The sequence below is a fragment of the Onychomys torridus genome, chromosome 8 (assembly GCF_903995425.1).
Source record: "Onychomys torridus chromosome 8, mOncTor1.1, whole genome shotgun sequence".
NCBI lineage: Eukaryota > Metazoa > Chordata > Mammalia > Rodentia > Cricetidae > Onychomys > Onychomys torridus.
This window is the reverse complement of record NC_050450.1, coordinates 51,126,664-51,145,350: the sequence shown is the minus strand read 5'-3', so window position 1 is coordinate 51,145,350 and position 18,687 is coordinate 51,126,664. Positions and strand designations below refer to the sequence as shown.

Genomic DNA, 18,687 nt, shown 5'->3' with positions numbered 1-18,687 from the left:
AGGAGAAGGTCTGACTGGCTCTGTGTAGGGACTACACTCTTTATATAGGTCCTGAGGCCGTCAGTGAGCTATATCCCTGCTGGTGAGCTACTCTTCAAAAATTACCTATTGTGTCCCTGACACCACCCCTAAACATTTAAATAGGAGCCTCAATATTCTTGGTATTAGTGGCTCTTTTAGTATCAAATATGAATATGCTTCATTTTCATCAGATGGAGTTTGTTCGGAGCAGTAAAATCAAATACAGTGTTCTAAATACAGCTCAACCTTTTGAGCTCCCCCACTCTCTTTACCAGAACTGAGCTTCATTCTATGCAAAAATACCAGGAAATTTCTTTATATAATCCTGATACTCACTTAAAAGTTTCTGGAAGCTATGATGATCCTAAGTTGGTAGTGATGAATGGCATCTACCTGCCGATGGCAACCTCCTCACACAGACACCCATCAGTGAACTTGCTTTCAACTCACTAAATGGAAGATAGATGGCACTCTCTCCCTATCCCCTCTTGTCTTAGTGTATTCTATGTGCTCTTTGATTCCTATAAAGGTTCCTGTGAATTGCCAAAGAAATCTCAAAAAAAAAAAGACAAAAGAAAAGAAAGGTCCAGACACCAACACTCACTTGGTTTTCTGTTTGTTGTAATGGTGCTGTAATTTCCCAAGCCTGGTTCAGATAAACACATTTTGTCCAAGTTCAGGGGCCGCTGTTTTCCCTTGCTTCATAAAATTCTCGATAGGCAGGCCTTTGATCTTACGAATCCACGCAGCTTTGCTGGCTTTACCTGGGTCGACTACTTTAGTGGATTCACTGGCTTGATATTCCTTCATCTTGGCTTCTCCATATTCTTTCTCCTCCTTCACAGTCAACAGCATGAACCCAGTGTTCAGTCTAAGAGGATCCAGGGTTGTGTAGAAACGTGGCCGTTCTTTCTTGAGAGACAGGGTGGCTATGCCACCCCGAGGAGCGAGCATTCGGTTTGGTTTAATGACCTGCATGCTGGTCAGGGGGCCCACACGACGCTTTGCCCCGTCAATTGAACTGGTCAAGTGCTCTTCATCCCTTGGGCTATCAGAAATTCTGGAATGGATAAGTATGGGCTGGGGTATGGTAGACTGGACTCTGGGACTATGCAAGGACTTTTCAAGTTGGGCTGCAGTTTCTGAATTTCCAGGGGAATATTGGTTTGTTTCACATCGGTGGAAAGGTTGCTGGATCGCAGCTGATCAACTGCATGTTGCGTTGATTTTCCTTTGAAACTTAGGACCTTCCTTGGATACGGAATAGAAGGGCCCCCAGGCATCAATGACTGGAGTTTCGGGGCCTGTGGGGATAAGCAAACTCTTCAGAATTGTGGGGCTTCTTGCAGAGCATTGATAGTCAGAAGGAATCGGTCAGGTGTCATAGGGACTTTCCAGAACTTTTTCTTTGGAAGACTGATTTGATCTCCAGGACTTGGCCCATCATCTGCTTCTTCAAAAAGAAAACAAAGGCGCGTCAGCATTCCATGGAAAATAGGGACCATCTATACAGAAAAGCTGAAGCTGTTCTAACTGCTAGGAACACTGAGGTTTTGTTGCCCAAAAGGCATGCCAATAAACATCCCAGCTGAAATGATGACAGCAGAAATGGCTTGTTTCTAATGACTGTACTAATATTTGTGTAGGGTGCCATATTTTGAAGGCAGCCTATGTAATTCTAATGTTCCACACATGTTCAAAAATTCTTGTGAGAATGACTCTCGCATCTCATTCATGACTCCCATAAAACAGGTCTTGCAGATTTATAGCATAACTACATAGTCATCAATAACCTTACTGCAAAGATCAATTCTCATTTAATTAACCAGCTTCAGTTAGGTTTCCCAGAATCAGGGTTAGATTCTAAGAATGTCACTCCTACTTAATGCAATGTATCATAGCACAGCTAAAACTAGATTTCTAAAGAGGAGTCGACCAATAGTTATGAATCTGAAATGTTCACCATAACAACAGAATCCTTTCTAAAAACCACTTTATAGTTAAGGTATCTAAGACCATCCAGTTAACAAAGCTGTCTTCTTGGATCAATTTAGAACTCTCTCTTTTTTTTTTTCTTAAACATTTGGGGTTTTTTTTTGTTGTTTTTAAAGATATATTTATTTATTTTATGTAAATGAGTGCCTTATGACTTTATGCTAAAAGAGGGCATCAGATTGCACTAGAGATGATTGTGAGCCATTATGTGGTTGCTGGAGATTGAACTCAGGACCTCTGGAAGAGCAACCAGTTCTCTTAACTGTTGAGCCATGTCTCCAGCCCCTAAATCTCTTATATCATTCTCATTTTGCCTTTTTTAGTCCCTTCAGAAAAACAAGGTCCTTGTTCTCAAAAAATAACTGAGTCAAGAAAAAGAGAAATCAGTTGCCTGTCTGAAGCCTATCAACAATCCAAACCCAGAGTTCTGCCATGAAAGGAACAGCATCCAGGTATTATGTATATAATTTCCTTTGGCCATTGGGTGGTATCCCAAAGGGGACAGATGAGGGTAGTGTGAAACTCCAAGTGTTCCTGATCTTTGCTTTGCTAATTAAACACTGAGGTAATTCGGTTGTCAGAATCTTCCCTTCTCCTTCCAAATCCAGAAAACATGGAATGTTTTTGTTTTTGTTTTTCATTATTCTGGGGATTTTGTTGTGGTATGGTTTTCTGGGGTTTTTTTGTTTGTTTGTTTTGGTATGGTAATATATCTTAGATCTGCAAGTTGATACACATACAGATCTTCATGGTATGAATCTTGGCTGTTATATAATATCAATAGTGGTTTACTATTTACCATTGTCTACTCTAATGGACATTTTATTTGTTAATAATGAACCTTAAGGAAATGTAAATACCATTTTTTATTTATCATGTAAACAGGAATGAGGAGATAGGCAATCCCCAGAGCTGGCTTGCATGTGGTTAATGGGAGTATAAATTGATTCTGCAGTTTTTTTTTAAGTTTGACCATGACAATAACTCTCTAGTTTTTAAGTGTATTTGCCCTTTAGCTCAGCAGTTTTATTCCTTGGACTCTACTCTGTAGATACAACTGTATGTATGCACAAATGTAAGATGCCCATGTTTAGGGTAGATCATTAAATCTTAAAAAAAAAAAAAAAAGTGATTCACTTTGAAACTGGGGATTTTTTTTCCAAAGGAACATTACTACTAGTCAAAATATATTAGAAAAAAACATTTGAAAAGTTTTCCAGTACCTTTCAAAACCATCAGAGGCATCCCAGCTGCAGTATCTAAAAGTACTTCTGAAAAATCTCATTCCTGTCACTTTCTCCCTCATCTGCTTGTCTCACATACATCACCCATACACACTCACCACACACACACACACACACACACACACACACACACACACACCTCTCCACACACACTCCAATCTCTCTCCTCTCTCAAGAAATCCCCTCCAACCAGCCTGACCCCCTTTCCTTCTTCTGATGTGCCCATTAATCCAAATGACACAATGCAAGAGGGAGCCATTTGGGAGGCAGAGACAGGAAACAGGGGAGGCACTTAGAAAGGCTTGAGTTAGTAAAGAGACAAGAAACCAATCCCTCTTACTAGGAACCAGTGGGAAGCCAGTCCTTCTTTGAAGAAAGCATAAAACACCATTCCCAAAGAAGCAGAAGTTTAGGCTGTAAAGCAAGGAGAGAGATTGGGGGTGGGAGAGACCTTAGTTCTTCTTCAAAGTAAAATATCACTATTCATCTTCTCTTCACCTGCAGATTTTGATTTCAGATTCTCTAGCCCATCTTCCCCAACATCACTAGCTCTCTTCCTGCCTTCCTTCTGGGATGTCTTTGGTTTTTCTTGTTCATAAATCTCTATTAACGTGATTAGGTTAAGACTGAAGAAGAAACCACAGTCAGTAGGTAATTTGATTAGACCTGAGTAGTGGGGATACAGCAATAACTGGTTTTTACTCAAGATACCACTGTATGATCCTTGTAGCTGGCACTAAGCAGCCTGGCTCTAAGATCTGGGTTCCATCATGGCTCCCCTTCCACAGATCCTTCCTACAGAATATCAAGCTTTAAACATCTGAAACTCCCAGTTTCTCCAGAATTAACTGGTCATTTGCAGTGTGATGTTCTTGAAGGTGACCTGTTGTTGTTCTCTGTAGATCCTGGGTCCAGCTTCATGCCACAGAGGACAGGTAGCATGAAGGAGTCTAGCTAGTCTAACCCACATATGATTTGCTCTTTAGATGTCATAAATAGCATGGGACCATGTACATACCCCCACCTACATATCTACACACACACACACACACACACACACACACACACACACACACTTGCCTTATAACTAACATCTTCAAGTGCACAGATTCTCTCTCAGAAGTCTAATGATAACACATTCTGTATAGAACAATTTCCTGTGTATAGTAACTTTGTGTCTCTCCTGGGGACATAATAAGTAATAGCTTAATAAAATGTCCATAATATCTATAATGGTTCCCCCTCCCTGTCTCTATCAACACACACACACACACACACACACACACACACACACACACACACACAGCTCATCCCCACTGATTATCATTGAAATCACAATGATTTTGATGTTTTACCTGAAGAGAGCTTCTTGTTTGGCTTCAGATGAACTTGAGACTTCTGAGGTTTATTTAATGAGAATTCCTGGGCCATAGTCTGTTTACTGGACACAGAATCTCTCAGACTTTGAACCTGAGTGCTGGACTTGGAATGCCCATCCCCAATGCTGGTTTCTTCCCTTTCCTCCTCCTTATCCTTACTCCTCTTTGTTTTGGTTTTGTCCATGGTGTACTGCCACTTTACGTTTTCAAACTGGAACATGAGGATATTGCTGTCCGTCTGGACCACCATCCTGGAACCAAAATGAGAGTGTCCACAAAAGGAGCATGGAGGCCACCAAAACATACATTGCAGTTGTGTCCTACCCGATCCCTAGGCTTGGGGAGGCGAGGCCAGGCAATGACCATAGGAATGGGCTGGTTTAGGGTGTTGCCTGCAGAAAGCAGTGGTGCATCAGGCAAGGGTGGTAGTTTTGTAACTCTTTTCTTTGAGAATTAACCATGAAAGGGACACGTGTTCTGATGGCTTCACTGCTCAGGATGGAATACCTTTTCAGTAAATTTCTAATTCTGGAGTGCTAAGTACCTAGGATGCCCAAGACAAAAGCTTAGGCACTCTGCAGGGAGATGTCTGGAAATTCACTCTTCTTTTTAAGCTTAGTGTCTAGACTCAGTGTTTCCATTTTTATCCTTGGAATAAAAACTGTCAATAGGGAAGTCTCCTCTCCTCTGCTGAGCTCCCACACAAAGCCCCACTGGCTTCACAGCACCCTCTAGGACCCCTGGACATAATGGGGACATTTTATAAAGCCTGGTGACTTCTATTGCCTCTAATCCCCACTCTCACTCCCCAGGGGACAGAGGTTTGGAACTCACGTCTTCCACCCCCAGCACACTTCCCATCTCCCACTCATTTCTTTCACTTTTTTTTTTTCATTTGCACAAAGTAAGCTGCTTTCCTCTTTGTGGGTCTAGATTTCTTGAAACTATACAAAGAAACTGAAGTGTTCATGTGTGTGTGTGTGTGTGTGTGTGTGTGTGTGTGTGTGTGTGTGTGTGTGTGTTTCCTCCTTAAATACTGTAATTTTAAGACTTTAACTTGTAGTGTAAACTCTAGAAAAGCATCTTATTTGGTCTGGAAATGCTGAAATGGAGTTGGAGGAGTCAGATTCTGTTAAGAAATCTCCACCAGGTTTCTCTTTACTCAAACCCAGAGGAGATCACCCAAGCTGGGCATCATGACACCCTGAAGAGTAAGCACAGCTCTACCTGTGCCCCGATCACTAAGTCTGGGGCAAAGGCCAGTTACTCCCACCAGAGATACTTCCTTCAGCCAAGCTGGAGGGAAGCATGGCCTATTCTGCTCGGCCAGTGAATCCAGAGTCCCAGAGGAGGAAAAAGAAAAACACACAGAATTGTTCATGGTTCCACCCTCCACACCTACCTACCACCCACCTGTTGCCCTGATAAAAGAAGGATAGCACGGGGTCACCTCTGGCATCGACTTTTATCACCTTCAGACAGTTCCCATTGAGGAAGTTGTAAATGCGGATCTTGCCATCTCCACAGGCACTGATGACACGGAGGTACAGAAGAGACACCTGCAGCACCTCCCTGAAAGGGAACAGAGCAACAAACAGGCAGTACCCACCTTCTGGAAGACTCTGGGATCTGCTCGTGGTCTGTAGTGTTTGTGTGCAGTTGGGAGATAGGAGCCATGTCTATCTTTGAAATACTGTTTCCATGTTTTATAATTCTAGATTTAAATCCTTAACCATCAGCTATCCCATCCCCACCCTGCAGCTGTTTGCAACTTAGTCCCAGGCCACAGGTCAGCAAAGGCGAAAGGACTCTGCTTCAGGCTCGTACGGGGAAGTTGGGGAGAGAGGGGTGATACATGAGATCGCCATTTATGTTTGTCATGAAAGTTGAGTCTTAGCAACTTATTTATACTGAGGGTTGGTTTTTGATCCCATTTAGAACAGTGTTGTTATGTAAGAAAGAACAGTATAAGGCTAAGGGTTAGTTTTGGATGAACAGACATCTTAAATGTATAGATTCTCTTTTTCCATCTTTAATGAGTGACTTTCATTCCTTCCAACAAAGAACATCCTTAAAAAAAAAAATTGTACGTTCATTGGGATGAAATTTGTGTCTTTTTGTAGTGACCTCTAGGCAAGGAGGGAACCAGGGAAAACCCAGGGAGAGGCCTCCAAAACAGTCTTTCCCCAGCTACAGGGTTCAAGTTGGTTTATTCAGTTCTGACAAATACAATGCCTTTTTTATTGATTAGTTGAATGCAGTCACATCAACTTGCTAGATCTTGCGTGCATAGCAAGCCTGTTGGTTATGATCTCCCCACCCAGATCTGCTATGGCTTATGTGTGGGTGGTTCCTGTGCTGGAGTATTGGTCTCTGGGGTAGCCAAGTTAAGAAAAACTTTGACGAGGCAGGACCTCGTTGAATCATGGGAGGCCCCACTCTCAGCAAGATGTCATAGCTGGCAGTGTGTACACATTTGCAGTTAGTAACTGAGGAAGGCCTTGTTAGAAAGCAAGGCCACTTCACATACTAAGTCCCTCCTGGGTCTCCACTGTGTTGAGATGCCACCAACATGGCCCTCACCACAGGCTGGACACAGGACTGCCTGGTCTTCCAGCATCCAAAACTGTGAGTTAAATCAGACTCCTTCCTTTACAACCCATCCAGCTTTGGGTGGTTCATTTGAGCAATGAGAAATCACCAGCCAAAGCCTAATTCATCTGTCACTTTGTTCAACAACAACAAGAAAACAAAACAAAACAAAACAAAACAAAACAAAACAGAGTTCTCGCCATTTCCTCCCCACTACATATAAATAAATACACACTTTACATACACTGACAGATTTTCTTGGGAATAACTCATGTCATACTCATCTCCAAATGTGCAACACGTAGCACAGTCCCTAGCCTGTAGCAGGTCTTAAATATATAGTTATTCTAAAGGTGACTTACATCTTCAGAGTATGGTCATTGCTACAGAAATGTTAAAAGAACCAAGTCTACCCTATTGGACTTGAACTTTGGTTGATCTCAGGGCCAGGTGAAGATTCTTCAGCGAGCGACCTAACAGCTATCAAAAGAGAAACAGCAGAGACCTCAGAAAGCAGATACATGCTCAGGATATCTAAAAACAGCCGTGAGGCCAGTGTGGCTTGGATTCCGCCTTAGGTGGAGGTGGAAGATATCAAACTAGGCTTTTATTCAAATAGATAGACATCCAATGAAGTCCCAGTGCTTCGATAGCTTAGGCACCTCTTAGTCTGCCCCTGCAGTTATCCGGCACTGGGACAGAGATGGCCTATGCAAAAGGGCTTGCCTCACTGTCTTTCCTGACTTTGCTGAGCTGGACCTACACTTCCCCCAGGTTCCTGTGACATTTGGTAGTTCAACTTGTGCCAGTATAGCCTATGATTACTACATAGATTTCAGAGTCAAACATCTACCATGAAGCCTGACACCACCACATACTTGCTGCACATCACTGAGGAAGCACATCGACCTCCCAGTCTTCCTTCACATCCCCCCATTGAAAGGAATCATCATTTCTGCCCCATAGAATTTCTGCGACATTTTAATTAGCTGATTTTTTTTTAAAGTTTGCCCAGTACCTGACACAGTGGTGGTTACTGGTCTTAGACTAGCTCAGACTCCTTTTGGGTTTTATCTGCCCAGTAGATGTCTTCTGCTTTGCTCCTTCTGACCTTTACTCAGAAAGTAACGTCAATGAAGATGGTGGAGATGGAAACTACAAAATTCCACCTTCTGGAACACCAACACAAACTGAAAAAAACTGTCAGAATCCACTTTTTCAGGGTCATGGGAAAATTGTAGAAAGTTTGCAGCAGACTAAGGAGCATTTCGACATGAAAAATGGTCTTAGAGTCAGTAAGAATGGCGTGTTTTGTGCCATGTTAACTGACTCTGGTCTATTCTTCACTTCAGTTGTAGTGAGGGGAAAAAAATAGCCACATTCTTAGCACAAGAAAGAAGCAGACAGGTTGTGTTAATGATGAGTTGTTTGGACTGTCTAAGGGTTCTTGGAAGACCCTCTCAAAAGCTTTGTCTTTGTGACCAAGAATTCTTTCAATGCTGGATCAGCTACCTGAGGGGCATTTGCTGGAAAGTCTCATGTGGATAACTGGGCTCTTGCTACCTGAGGATCTAGAAAGTCACTGGGGCAAGTGATACACTAACAAAAAAGTCAGGAAATGCCAGGGAATGAGAGGTCCAGGGTCCTCAAAAATCTCCAGCATATCCCCCAGAATCCAACATCCACGCTGTCCAGCTCATGCTTAGGAAAGGTCTGAGAGAGCTTTGAGCTCCCGCCCCCAGCTACCCTTGATGTTCTGTGCAGGTGGAAGAGTATACTAAGACAGGTCAAAGGAGAGATCAGAAAGGAAATTAGTAAATATTTTGCAGGTGAATGAAAATGAAAATACAGCATGTCAAAACATACCTGTGATTCCAACACTCAGGAGGCGGAAGCAGTAGACTTTGAGTTTGGGGGCAGCCTGAGCTACATAACAAGACCCTGTCTTAAAAGAAAAACAGCTAAAATAGTGCTGGGGGAAATTTTATACTATGAATGTGCACATTTCTCCAATCAGTAACCGACCCTTTTACCTTAAAACTAGAAGAAAGAAAAACAAATCAAAATCAAGCAGAAGACAAGAAATCATAAAACCTGATAGCATAAGTTAATTAGGTTGAGAATTAAAGAAATAGAGCAAATCATGAAACCAAAAGCTAATACTTTGAAAAGATCAACAAACCTTGATAGATAGTCAGCAATGACTATCTGACTGAGAAAATAAGAGAAGAAAGGCTTTGGGTGTGGCCCAGGGTGCTTGCCTGGGCTGTGATACCCTGTTCAACTCCTAGTAATGAAAAGGAAATCAAAGAAGAGAGAAGGTTCAAGAAACTAATGCCAGGGAGGAACCAGGGGACATTCCTGCTGACAGATGGAAAGTTCTATGGGTACATAATGGTAACAGCTATACAACATTGTGAATATACTATAAACTGCTACCTATTAATGTAGTGAAGTTTACATCATGAAAACTATGTCTCAATTATAAATTGCAAAAAGTTAATTATGGTATGGGTTGTAGAAAAGACATTGAAGATTATTTAAAAAACAAAAACAAAAACAGAGAATAAGATCACCATCTGCCAAACCAACTCTCCATGCTCAGATTTCTTCTCCCATATTCTTCTCCCACACTGTAATCAAAAATCATAATTTTAGCTGAAAACATAACTGAACTCAAAAAGGAGATGCCTTTCTGCAGCTCCTCACCCAGATAGTGGGGAGGCCATGGTAGCACCATGGTGGGCGTCTCCTGGCCTAGCCCCTGAGTTTCAGTTTCTGTTTATGTCTCAGTTTCTGTTTCTGATTAGGCAGGTGAGGGAGATATTGCATACCAGGCATGATTCAGCACTTACAGCCCCGGCCAACACATTAGTGTCGCTGCTGCTCGCTTGGCCAGTCATGTTTAGGATGACCTAATCCCCTCCTGGTTGTCTATAAAAGGAGCCTGTGAGCTTCTCTGGGGGTCATCACCATTGTGTTGTGTGGCTGACCCCAGCATGCAGGAATTCTTCTCTGAAAAATAAACACTCTTGCTTCTGTATTTGTGAGTGGTAGTCTTTTGTGCGGTGATCTGCAGACCCTAACATAGTAACTCTGCCACATTCAAAGGATAAGTATCAACCCATTCACTAGAACTCTGCAGAAAAGCAATCTCTAAATGAATGCTTGCTGCCAATCAAATATTTTTGAGCACTTGTATCTAGCCAATACCATTACAGAGGGTTGGAGGGGCCTCCAAACAAAAGTGTTAGTCACATCCTCCAGGTAGCTATGGTTTTTCTGTGTCCATGCCAGGTATCAAGAACCAATATGAGGCTGAAGAGATGGCTCAGTGAGAAAAAGGATTTGTTGCCCTAGCAGGGAATTGGGCTTGGTTCCCAGCACACACATGATGGTTTACATGTGGTTACTTATAACTCCAGCTCTAGGGGATCCAACACCCTCTTCTGACCTCCCCAAGCACCAATGGTGCACATTACTTAAATGCAGGCAAAACACTCACACATAAAATAAAGTGAGTAAATCTAATTTAAAATTTTTAGATAACAAATATGAATGGTATGTTGGTGGTGACATCCAGCATGAGTGGCAGTTTCTGAAGTTGTCTGAAGAAGGCCCATGGGTTAACAAGATAACAACCAAACTGTCAGGTTTGCTGAAACCATTATTTTTCAGCCACTAAGTCTTACTGGATGCTGTTTAGAAGGTTGTAAAAAACATATAGTTAATCATTTTCAGGAGACATCATAAAGCTGACTTTCTCCTTGAAGTAGCAATTTGATTGTCTAGGTGCCACACTCAAAGGCTTGCTCACAGTTCCCTGGGGATTAGGTCAATTCACTGAGCATAGGTATTTCCTCGCACTCACCTGCTAATAATGTACTCATTGTGTACCACAAAGAGCATACCCGTGTATACACAGATCTTGTACACCTCTCACAAGGCCAGTGTATGAAGATTATCAGGAAATCTAGAGCCTGACTTATTAAACAGCTATCCTCTAGGGAATCCACTTGCTCTTTTAATCAAGTAATATAGTATTGTGTTTCCTGGCACTTTAATGCATTGAGGGTGAAAAGCATTATCTGTGTAGTCTATAAAACCGTAGGCACAGCGGAATCATTAACTGGCCACAATAGCCTTTCTAAGTGAACCCAGCTGTGACCTCAGAAAACTTCTTAATAGGCGCCCAGCAGCCGTCAGCACTGAATTAGAACTGGAATAGAAAACAAAACCATTTGCAATCCTGGAGAAGAACTCAGTCCATAGACTTTGAAGTATGAACTTTTAAAATTCTTTTGTTATTTTTAAAACTTTGACACGTGGATCATTTTAAGGTTTTGTGAGTGCATTTCCTGGCCAAAAGGCCAAGTTCGGGAATTCTAAGTTTAGAGTTGGCATTATTTGGAATGATCTATCGGGTGTCACGTGTTCTCTGTAACCTCAGCAGTCAATAGGCCAAAGCAAGCTCACAAGTTCAAAGCGGGCCTGGGCTACATAGGGAGCCCTACCCTCACTATACCCCATTTTCCCCCAACAACTTCTCAACTGAGTATCTAGTGCTATTATTTCTCAGGAGAAACAAGCTAGGGTAGGAAAGATCGTCCGGAAGGGAGAATGGTGGTAGAAATGGGTGACAGGTGGGAAGAAGGCAGAGTGAAAGGAGGGAAAGAAGGGCCAGGAGAGCAGCAGGACACAGAGGGACCCATCCACTGAAGACCGTAATCTCCACAGGACCAGGAAAGGAGCGAAGGCCACAGTCAGCACTGCACTCCCCAGCACCTACCTAGGATGCTTAAAGGCCATCAGGCACCGCTCATACTTCCCCACCATGCTCCAGGCCATGACCAGGCCGTCAGCACCTCCAGAGACGAGATGCCATTGGTTAAAGAACAGGCATTTCACAGCTCCCTCGTGCCCAGTGAGAGTCTGCAAGAAAAGATGCCTCTACTTTCAGACCCTCTCCACGCCTCCATGACTGCCCCTCACTTAGCACATCCCTCAGCTGACCTAACTTCTCCTCTGAGACCCAAGAAGCCTCTGCCTCCCTCTTGGCAGAAGGCTCCTCCCCACTCAGGAGAAATGTGAGTAAGGTAAGTTCTTGTTCTGGTGGGTCAGTGGCTGGGACAGGCGCCATCTCCCTGCAGCACAGAGAGGGCCTGAAGTCCCTCTTCTCTGCCATTATCCTCAGCTCTTCACCACAACTCAGAGGATATAGGTGGGCATTCTTGTGCCTGCAGCCGAGGCTCAGCCACGATGACAGGATGGACCAGGTAGATGCATCATCCACTGTGGTCCTGTGGTTGTGGCACAAGCCAGATCTTGCCCAGGACCCACTAAACCCAGGAGTCCAAATCCAGCAACAATGTTCGTGGACACAGGCTGGAGTTTGGATGCACCCCCACAGAATTCAGGTGTTGGAAGTTGATCCCTCAGACTGGTAGTCCCAGGAGAGACTTTGTTACAAGAACAGTGGTCTCTGCCATGCTCTCTCTGTCTCACCACCCAATGCTCCACCGTAGCATGGCCCATCACAAAGGCCTTTACCAGATGACAGCATCACTCCTGGACTTCCTCAGCTCCGGAACTAGGAGCTAAATAAACTTCTATGTTAGAATAACAAAACATGGACTGAGACAGCCACTAACGGCTTTCAAGATGTCGGGTGTTCTCTTATCCTTAGTAAAGACAGACAAAAACTACTTTTCCAACACTCAATTTTTTTTTCTGATATAATTGGTGGTGGGGCTTCCTTAGAAAAAGAGAAAATAATTTTAATTTATTGCGGGAAAAATGTATTCATCCCCTGACCACCTCTCAGGTCAGGGCAGGGTATTCCAGAAGAGGAAAGGGTACTTTACCTCTGCCTCTGAAGGCCCAAGGGCTCATATCCTAGGCAGCCTTCATCCACCCACTGTTTGATAATGTGGAACATGATGTGGGGGTGGAACCTGTGGTGCTGGCCTACCCTGAATGTCTTTGGAGACCCTTCCTTGAGTGATTCTGGGATTCACTGGTTGCTAGCTGTAACTCTTCACCAATGTTCCTACTCACTGCCTTCTCACCTTTAGCAGCTGAGCTGTGGCAATATGCCACACCTTGACTGTGCCTCGCTCACAGCTGCTCACGATGTAGCTCTCACTGATCTTGGCAGCCAAGATGGGATCTTTGTGTTTAAATGTCTTCAGGCACTTCGCTGTGTCTATGTCCCATTCTGAAGGGGAAAGGGTTAACAGTGAACTTCTGCTGCTTCTTATAAAGCTTAGCTTACTGAATCTTCCCCAGAAACCTCACCTTGCTGGAACCCCTCCAGACTCACCAGCAATGGCACAGCATCCCCTGACAACAGACCCTTGGGAAAACCAGCAATGTGGAAGGCCTTCGCTCTGACCCTGGAACTCTACCTTGGAACTGCCGGTGCTGGGCAACCGATGGAATAAGCCTGAATTGTGTTTGCTGTTGAACATGGTTCAACATGAAAACCAAGACATACCTAGTGTCATGTCCCTTGCCAGGTGCTCTCTTCCTGGCCCACACCTTCCATCAATAGAAGGCAAGTCGTCATCTTTTCTAGGTATTTCTGACTGGGACCCTGGGGTTCTGGGACATCATTTTCAGATGAGGGTGACTTTGCTGCTACTCCTCTGCAGACTGTTAGAGCTGGGGTTAGGTGGGGATGGGAAGGGGTGGATATGGGAGCAAATAGAGCTACAAGATGCTTCAGGTGGGGACCACGAGTCCCAGGATGGATTTTGAAAGCCCTACTTCACCAGCCCCCAGAGGTGCTTTTGTCCTGAAGTGAAAGAACAAGTCACCTAAGAGGGATGGTGTATCTGAAACGGCAGAGCCTTCACAAAGAGCAAGGAATGGAAGTGTCTGCCACATGCTCTCATTGTCACAGCAAAACACTGTCTCTACTCCACCCTGTGCAGCTGAAGAAATGGAGGCCTAGAGTTCAGGAACCTCAAGTTAGAAAGGGACTGAGCAGGAGGCTCAGAACTAAAACCCAGGCATCTGGGGCCTCTGGTTCCACTGGCCATTTCTTTGAGGTGAGCCCTCACACTGTATGTGTGCTTTCCACATGAATACATCAGCCCACCATCAATAATCTAGAATCATCTCCACATCCTAAAGTCATTCACTTAACCATATCTGAAAAAAAGAAAATCATTTTTTTTTTTGCTTCCCAAGACATTTTAGTCTATATGCCGCTGCTTTAACAAGATACCTGATGTATGCATTTACAAAGAGAAGACTTTATTCAGCTCAAAGGCTTGAAGGTTCCAGGGCATGGTGCCAACTAGCATCAGCTCAGCTCTCTTGGAGGGCTCTCTTGGCTATATCACATCATGGTAGAAGTGTGTGTGTGTGTGTGTGTGTGTGTGTGTGTGTGTGTGTGTGTGTGTAGGAACATTGCCGAATTGGATGCCAGAGAGCCACTGGATTCCATAATCCTTTCTGTGGGCAGTGCCCCAAGTTGGCCCCAGAACTTCCCAATCAGTTCCTAGGTCACTTCCACTTGCCACAGTGGTGACCAAGCTTCCAACACATGCACTTTTAGGGGGATCACAGCCTAGCACAAGATAGGATCACCACCAACTCCAAGCGTTGGTGTAAACATTTTTGCTTGGGCATTACCCTGCCTGCCATGCCTGATATGTCTAAAACTGAACTCATGACCTCCTCTCTGTTTCCCCCCTACTTTGATCCCCCTCTGTACGTCTTTGTTATTTCCATGAATTGTATTTTTATATGCCTGGCAGCCTGGGTTTTTTTTTTTTTAATGGCATTATTACTTGTTTTCATAGCCTTCTTTTTATATCCAGTTGATGAGAAAGTCCTGGCCTTTTCCCTTCTGGAAGTCTCTCACCTGGGCCATTGAATATGAAGCTACATCCACCTAAGTTTTCTCATGCTTGCTGGTTCTCAAGTATTTTGAAGGCACCCTGGCAGTTTTCTAGGGTGCAAGGTACCTTCCTTTGTCCCCCATCTGCACATGGCCGCTCTCTTCCAAGTTCTTCCAAACTCTCATGTGAGTTATTGTCTAAAGTGCATATCCGATGGGGTCAGGTCCACAGGTGAAGGCACACCTGTGGCTGTAAGGTTCAGTTTGGCATCGTGATGCAGAAAGCTCTCTATAACTGGTCCCCAAACAAGCTTAGAAGAATAGCCAATACCGCACACAGCAGTCCAGCCACAACAGACAATGGGAGGTACTCAGTACAGTCTTCTTCATCTTCACACACGTCTGTCTGTCCTTGTTCACTCTGCTGGGAACACCCTCCACTATCTGCCTATGGAACTATTCATCCTTAAGATCACACCCAAGTGGCATCCTGCTGATGGAGCTTTTCCTGATTTATCCTTACCTCTATGTTCCTTTTGAACACTGCATGCAGTTAGAAGCACATGATGGAGAGCCAGACAGTCTTCAATTCAAATCCCTACTTTTTCTCTTTGTAGCTCTGATTGTGGCTAATTTTTTTGTCCCAGTGGTTGTGATGGTAGTGTTAATTATTAATTATCAACTTGACAAAATCTAGAATCACCTAGGTGATGGGCCTCCAAACATATCTTTTGGGGATTATCTTAATTACATTAATTAAGGTGAGATGATCCACCCACTGTGGGTGGTGCCATTCCCTAGGCAGAGGATTCTGAAGTATTATTGGATGGATAGATGGACAGATGTATGAATAGGTAGACATATATATAAGGACTAGTTATATGAGTGAAGTACAAGCTGAGTGGGGTGGATGTGCCAGAAATGCCAGAACCTTGGAGGCTGCCATAGGAGGATCATGAGTTCAAAGCAGCCCAGGCTATATATATATCAGGAGACCCTGTGCTAAGGTGGAGAGGAGGGGAAAAAGAAAGGGAGGAGAGGAAGAAAGAAAATTAAGTCAGATTTCTCACCTTTCACCTGTCCATCTTTTGCTCCAGATACAAGCCGGTTCTTATATAAATCCAGGCAAGTGATTGTCCCCTGGTGACCATAGAAGTTTCGTACGCAAGCCCCAGTTTGCACATCCCAGTATCTGGAGAAATGGGGCGGGGACAGAGATTTTCTGAAGGTTCAGAGGATCCTACTGCATAGGGTTCCTTTAGATAGATAGATAGATAGTGGGCAACAGAGTCTTATCACTATTAGCATTGATAAAATCATCCTCGCTGAAAATCCAAATCAGCACGGTGTGCACTTTAGGACTAGTAACAAAAGTGAGCAAGTCTGCTGGACACAACTTAGAAAACTCAAAACCATTCCTCTTGCCTATCAGTAACCAATTTGAAAACAAAAGGCTATGATGGCATTCAGAATCAAATAGAATTATGAGGTTTAATGAGAGTGTACAAGACTGTTATAAGGAGTTTTAAACATAACAGAGAAGGGGGTAGGGAGATAACTCAGTAAGAAGGGCAAGGGCCTGACTCTGACCCCCAAAACCCACATAATACAAAGCCTGGCGTGGTGATCTGTGTGTGTAGTGTGGATGCTGGGGAGGTGGCAGATCCCTGTGGTTTACTGACCAGTCAGCCTAGCCTGCTAGGTGAGTTCTAGGCCAGTAATACACTCTATCTCAGAGGGAAAGGTATCCACATTGAGAAAGATTAGGAGGGGCTTGCAACTCTACTCAGTGCCTTGCATTTGGGAAGTCCTAGGTTCAGTCCCTAACACTAGGGCTAGGGCCAGAGATGAGATAGTACCCCAAGGAGTGGGAGGGGAGAGAAAGGTAGAGATGAGACAGAGTAACAGATAAATAAAACCAGAAATGAAGCCTTGTGCAGACCAATAATGATCAGATGGTGTGAACTGGAATGTTCCAGGCGGCTCATTTCCCTTTCCCTGATGCCCAAACACAAAACTGAAAATCAACCAAACCCAAGTCTGAGAAGAGCCACCAGATGAATGAGATCAGGACTTGCCCTACTAGATATAAAGTTTAAAAAAAAAATCAAAGTCATTAAAACGTTGTTGATCAAAGCCAGCCAAAAAGAAAACTGAAGTAGAACCTCGAGCCCAGGAATGGCAAGATAGAGACGCAAGTCTTAGGACACAGCCAGTCACACACGAGGACATTCTTTTTCACAAGTGGGTCCTGGGACAGTTGGGGACACAAATGAAGAGCCTCTTAAAACAGTAGGAGGTCATAACAAGAATGAGTTTTAGGTAGACTGCAGGTCTGAAAGTAAAAGGCAAAAGTAGAACAAGATAGGGCTTTAGGGAAAACACCACAAAACCAGACAGGATGTCACAGGCCTACAGTCCCAGCATTCAGGAGGCTAAGGCGGGAAGGTTGCCTGGAGTACCAGTCTCGCCTGGTTACATAGAGAGACACTTAAGAAAAACCTAACCCAGAGCTCATGCACACAGGCACCAGATAGTGTAGCCACGGTCATCTGTGGCGGCACTCTGGGGCTAAACACCAGAAATAACACAAGTATTCTTCTGCACAAATATTCACCCAGTGAAACACTGTGCCCCCACACAAATACACTATGACTGCTGTACACATCATATGGTGACTCTTAAATCAATCCAGGGCAAGAACCAAGTCTTTTCAAAGTACAATTTCATTTGTTTTGACTTGAAACGTGGGTATAAGTAAATAGATACTATTTTTGAAAATATATAAAAAGAAGAAAAAGCTATGAAGAAATACAAGAGAATAATCAATATAAAACTTTTGGCAACATTACCCTGTCTGGAAAAAAAAAAAAAAAGAAACAAGGACAAATGACTCAGAGGTCAGGGAAGGGCTCTTTCATGGTCTGAGCAGGAGTGTTCATTACATTCTTCAAAATGGCTAAAAGTTTAAACAGTAAATAAAATCTTGGGTTTTATCTTGCAAAAATATTTATTTTTATAGATATTCTAGAACTAATGTAATAAAAGATAACCTGTAAATAAATACAAAACGGAAGAAGCATGTCATGCGTGCCTCTCACAAAAGCCTAGGTTTTGCTGGCACTAAGCAGGACAAGGGTCATGACCTTGTGCCTCTTACCTGATGCTCAGGTCGTAACTCCCACTGAAGAGAATGTTCTCCTCCTCAGCTAGGAAGAGAGCCCTGACGCTGCCAGCGTGGCCTCGGAACTCGATGGGCAACTCCTTGGCCTCCATGATGTTCAGAAGGTGGATCTTCCGATTGGATGAGACAGCCATCAGATCGCCCCCATTATAGTGGATGATTCTGTTTTGGTCCTTCCTGGGTTTCAGGATGCGGAGGGGATGGATTATAGGAAAGAAGAGTTAGTGTCTTCCTGGGCTTCCACAACACCTTACTTTGCCTACATTGGTGGAATAATAGGAAACGTAGGGACTTTCAGAAGGCAAGGCCAAGTGATAATGGGAGCTGATGATCCCTGCCTCATACCACAGAAATCTATGCCAAGGAGGATAAAACCCTAAAGACATGGGTAAATTTATAATGTGTGTGTGTGAGCACGCAAGT

General features: G+C 43.6%; 1 protein-coding gene across 1 annotated transcript in view; it reads right to left on the bottom strand.

The window, feature by feature from the left end:
* Positions 1-625: 625 nt before the first annotated feature.
* The window catches only part of Cdrt1 (CMT1A duplicated region transcript 1), a 30,892-nt gene continuing 12,830 nt past the window's right edge, over positions 626-18,687 (bottom strand). The window contains 11 exon segments of the mRNA XM_036196463.1: positions 626-1,142; positions 1,145-1,295; positions 1,297-1,323; positions 1,325-1,357; positions 1,359-1,474; positions 4,616-4,890; positions 6,053-6,211; positions 12,021-12,163; positions 13,300-13,448; positions 16,151-16,272; positions 18,241-18,441. Of these exon segments, the coding sequence (XP_036052356.1) occupies positions 673-1,142; positions 1,145-1,295; positions 1,297-1,323; positions 1,325-1,357; positions 1,359-1,474; positions 4,616-4,890; positions 6,053-6,211; positions 12,021-12,163; positions 13,300-13,448; positions 16,151-16,272; positions 18,241-18,441 (1,846 nt within the window). The 3' untranslated portion in view covers positions 626-672.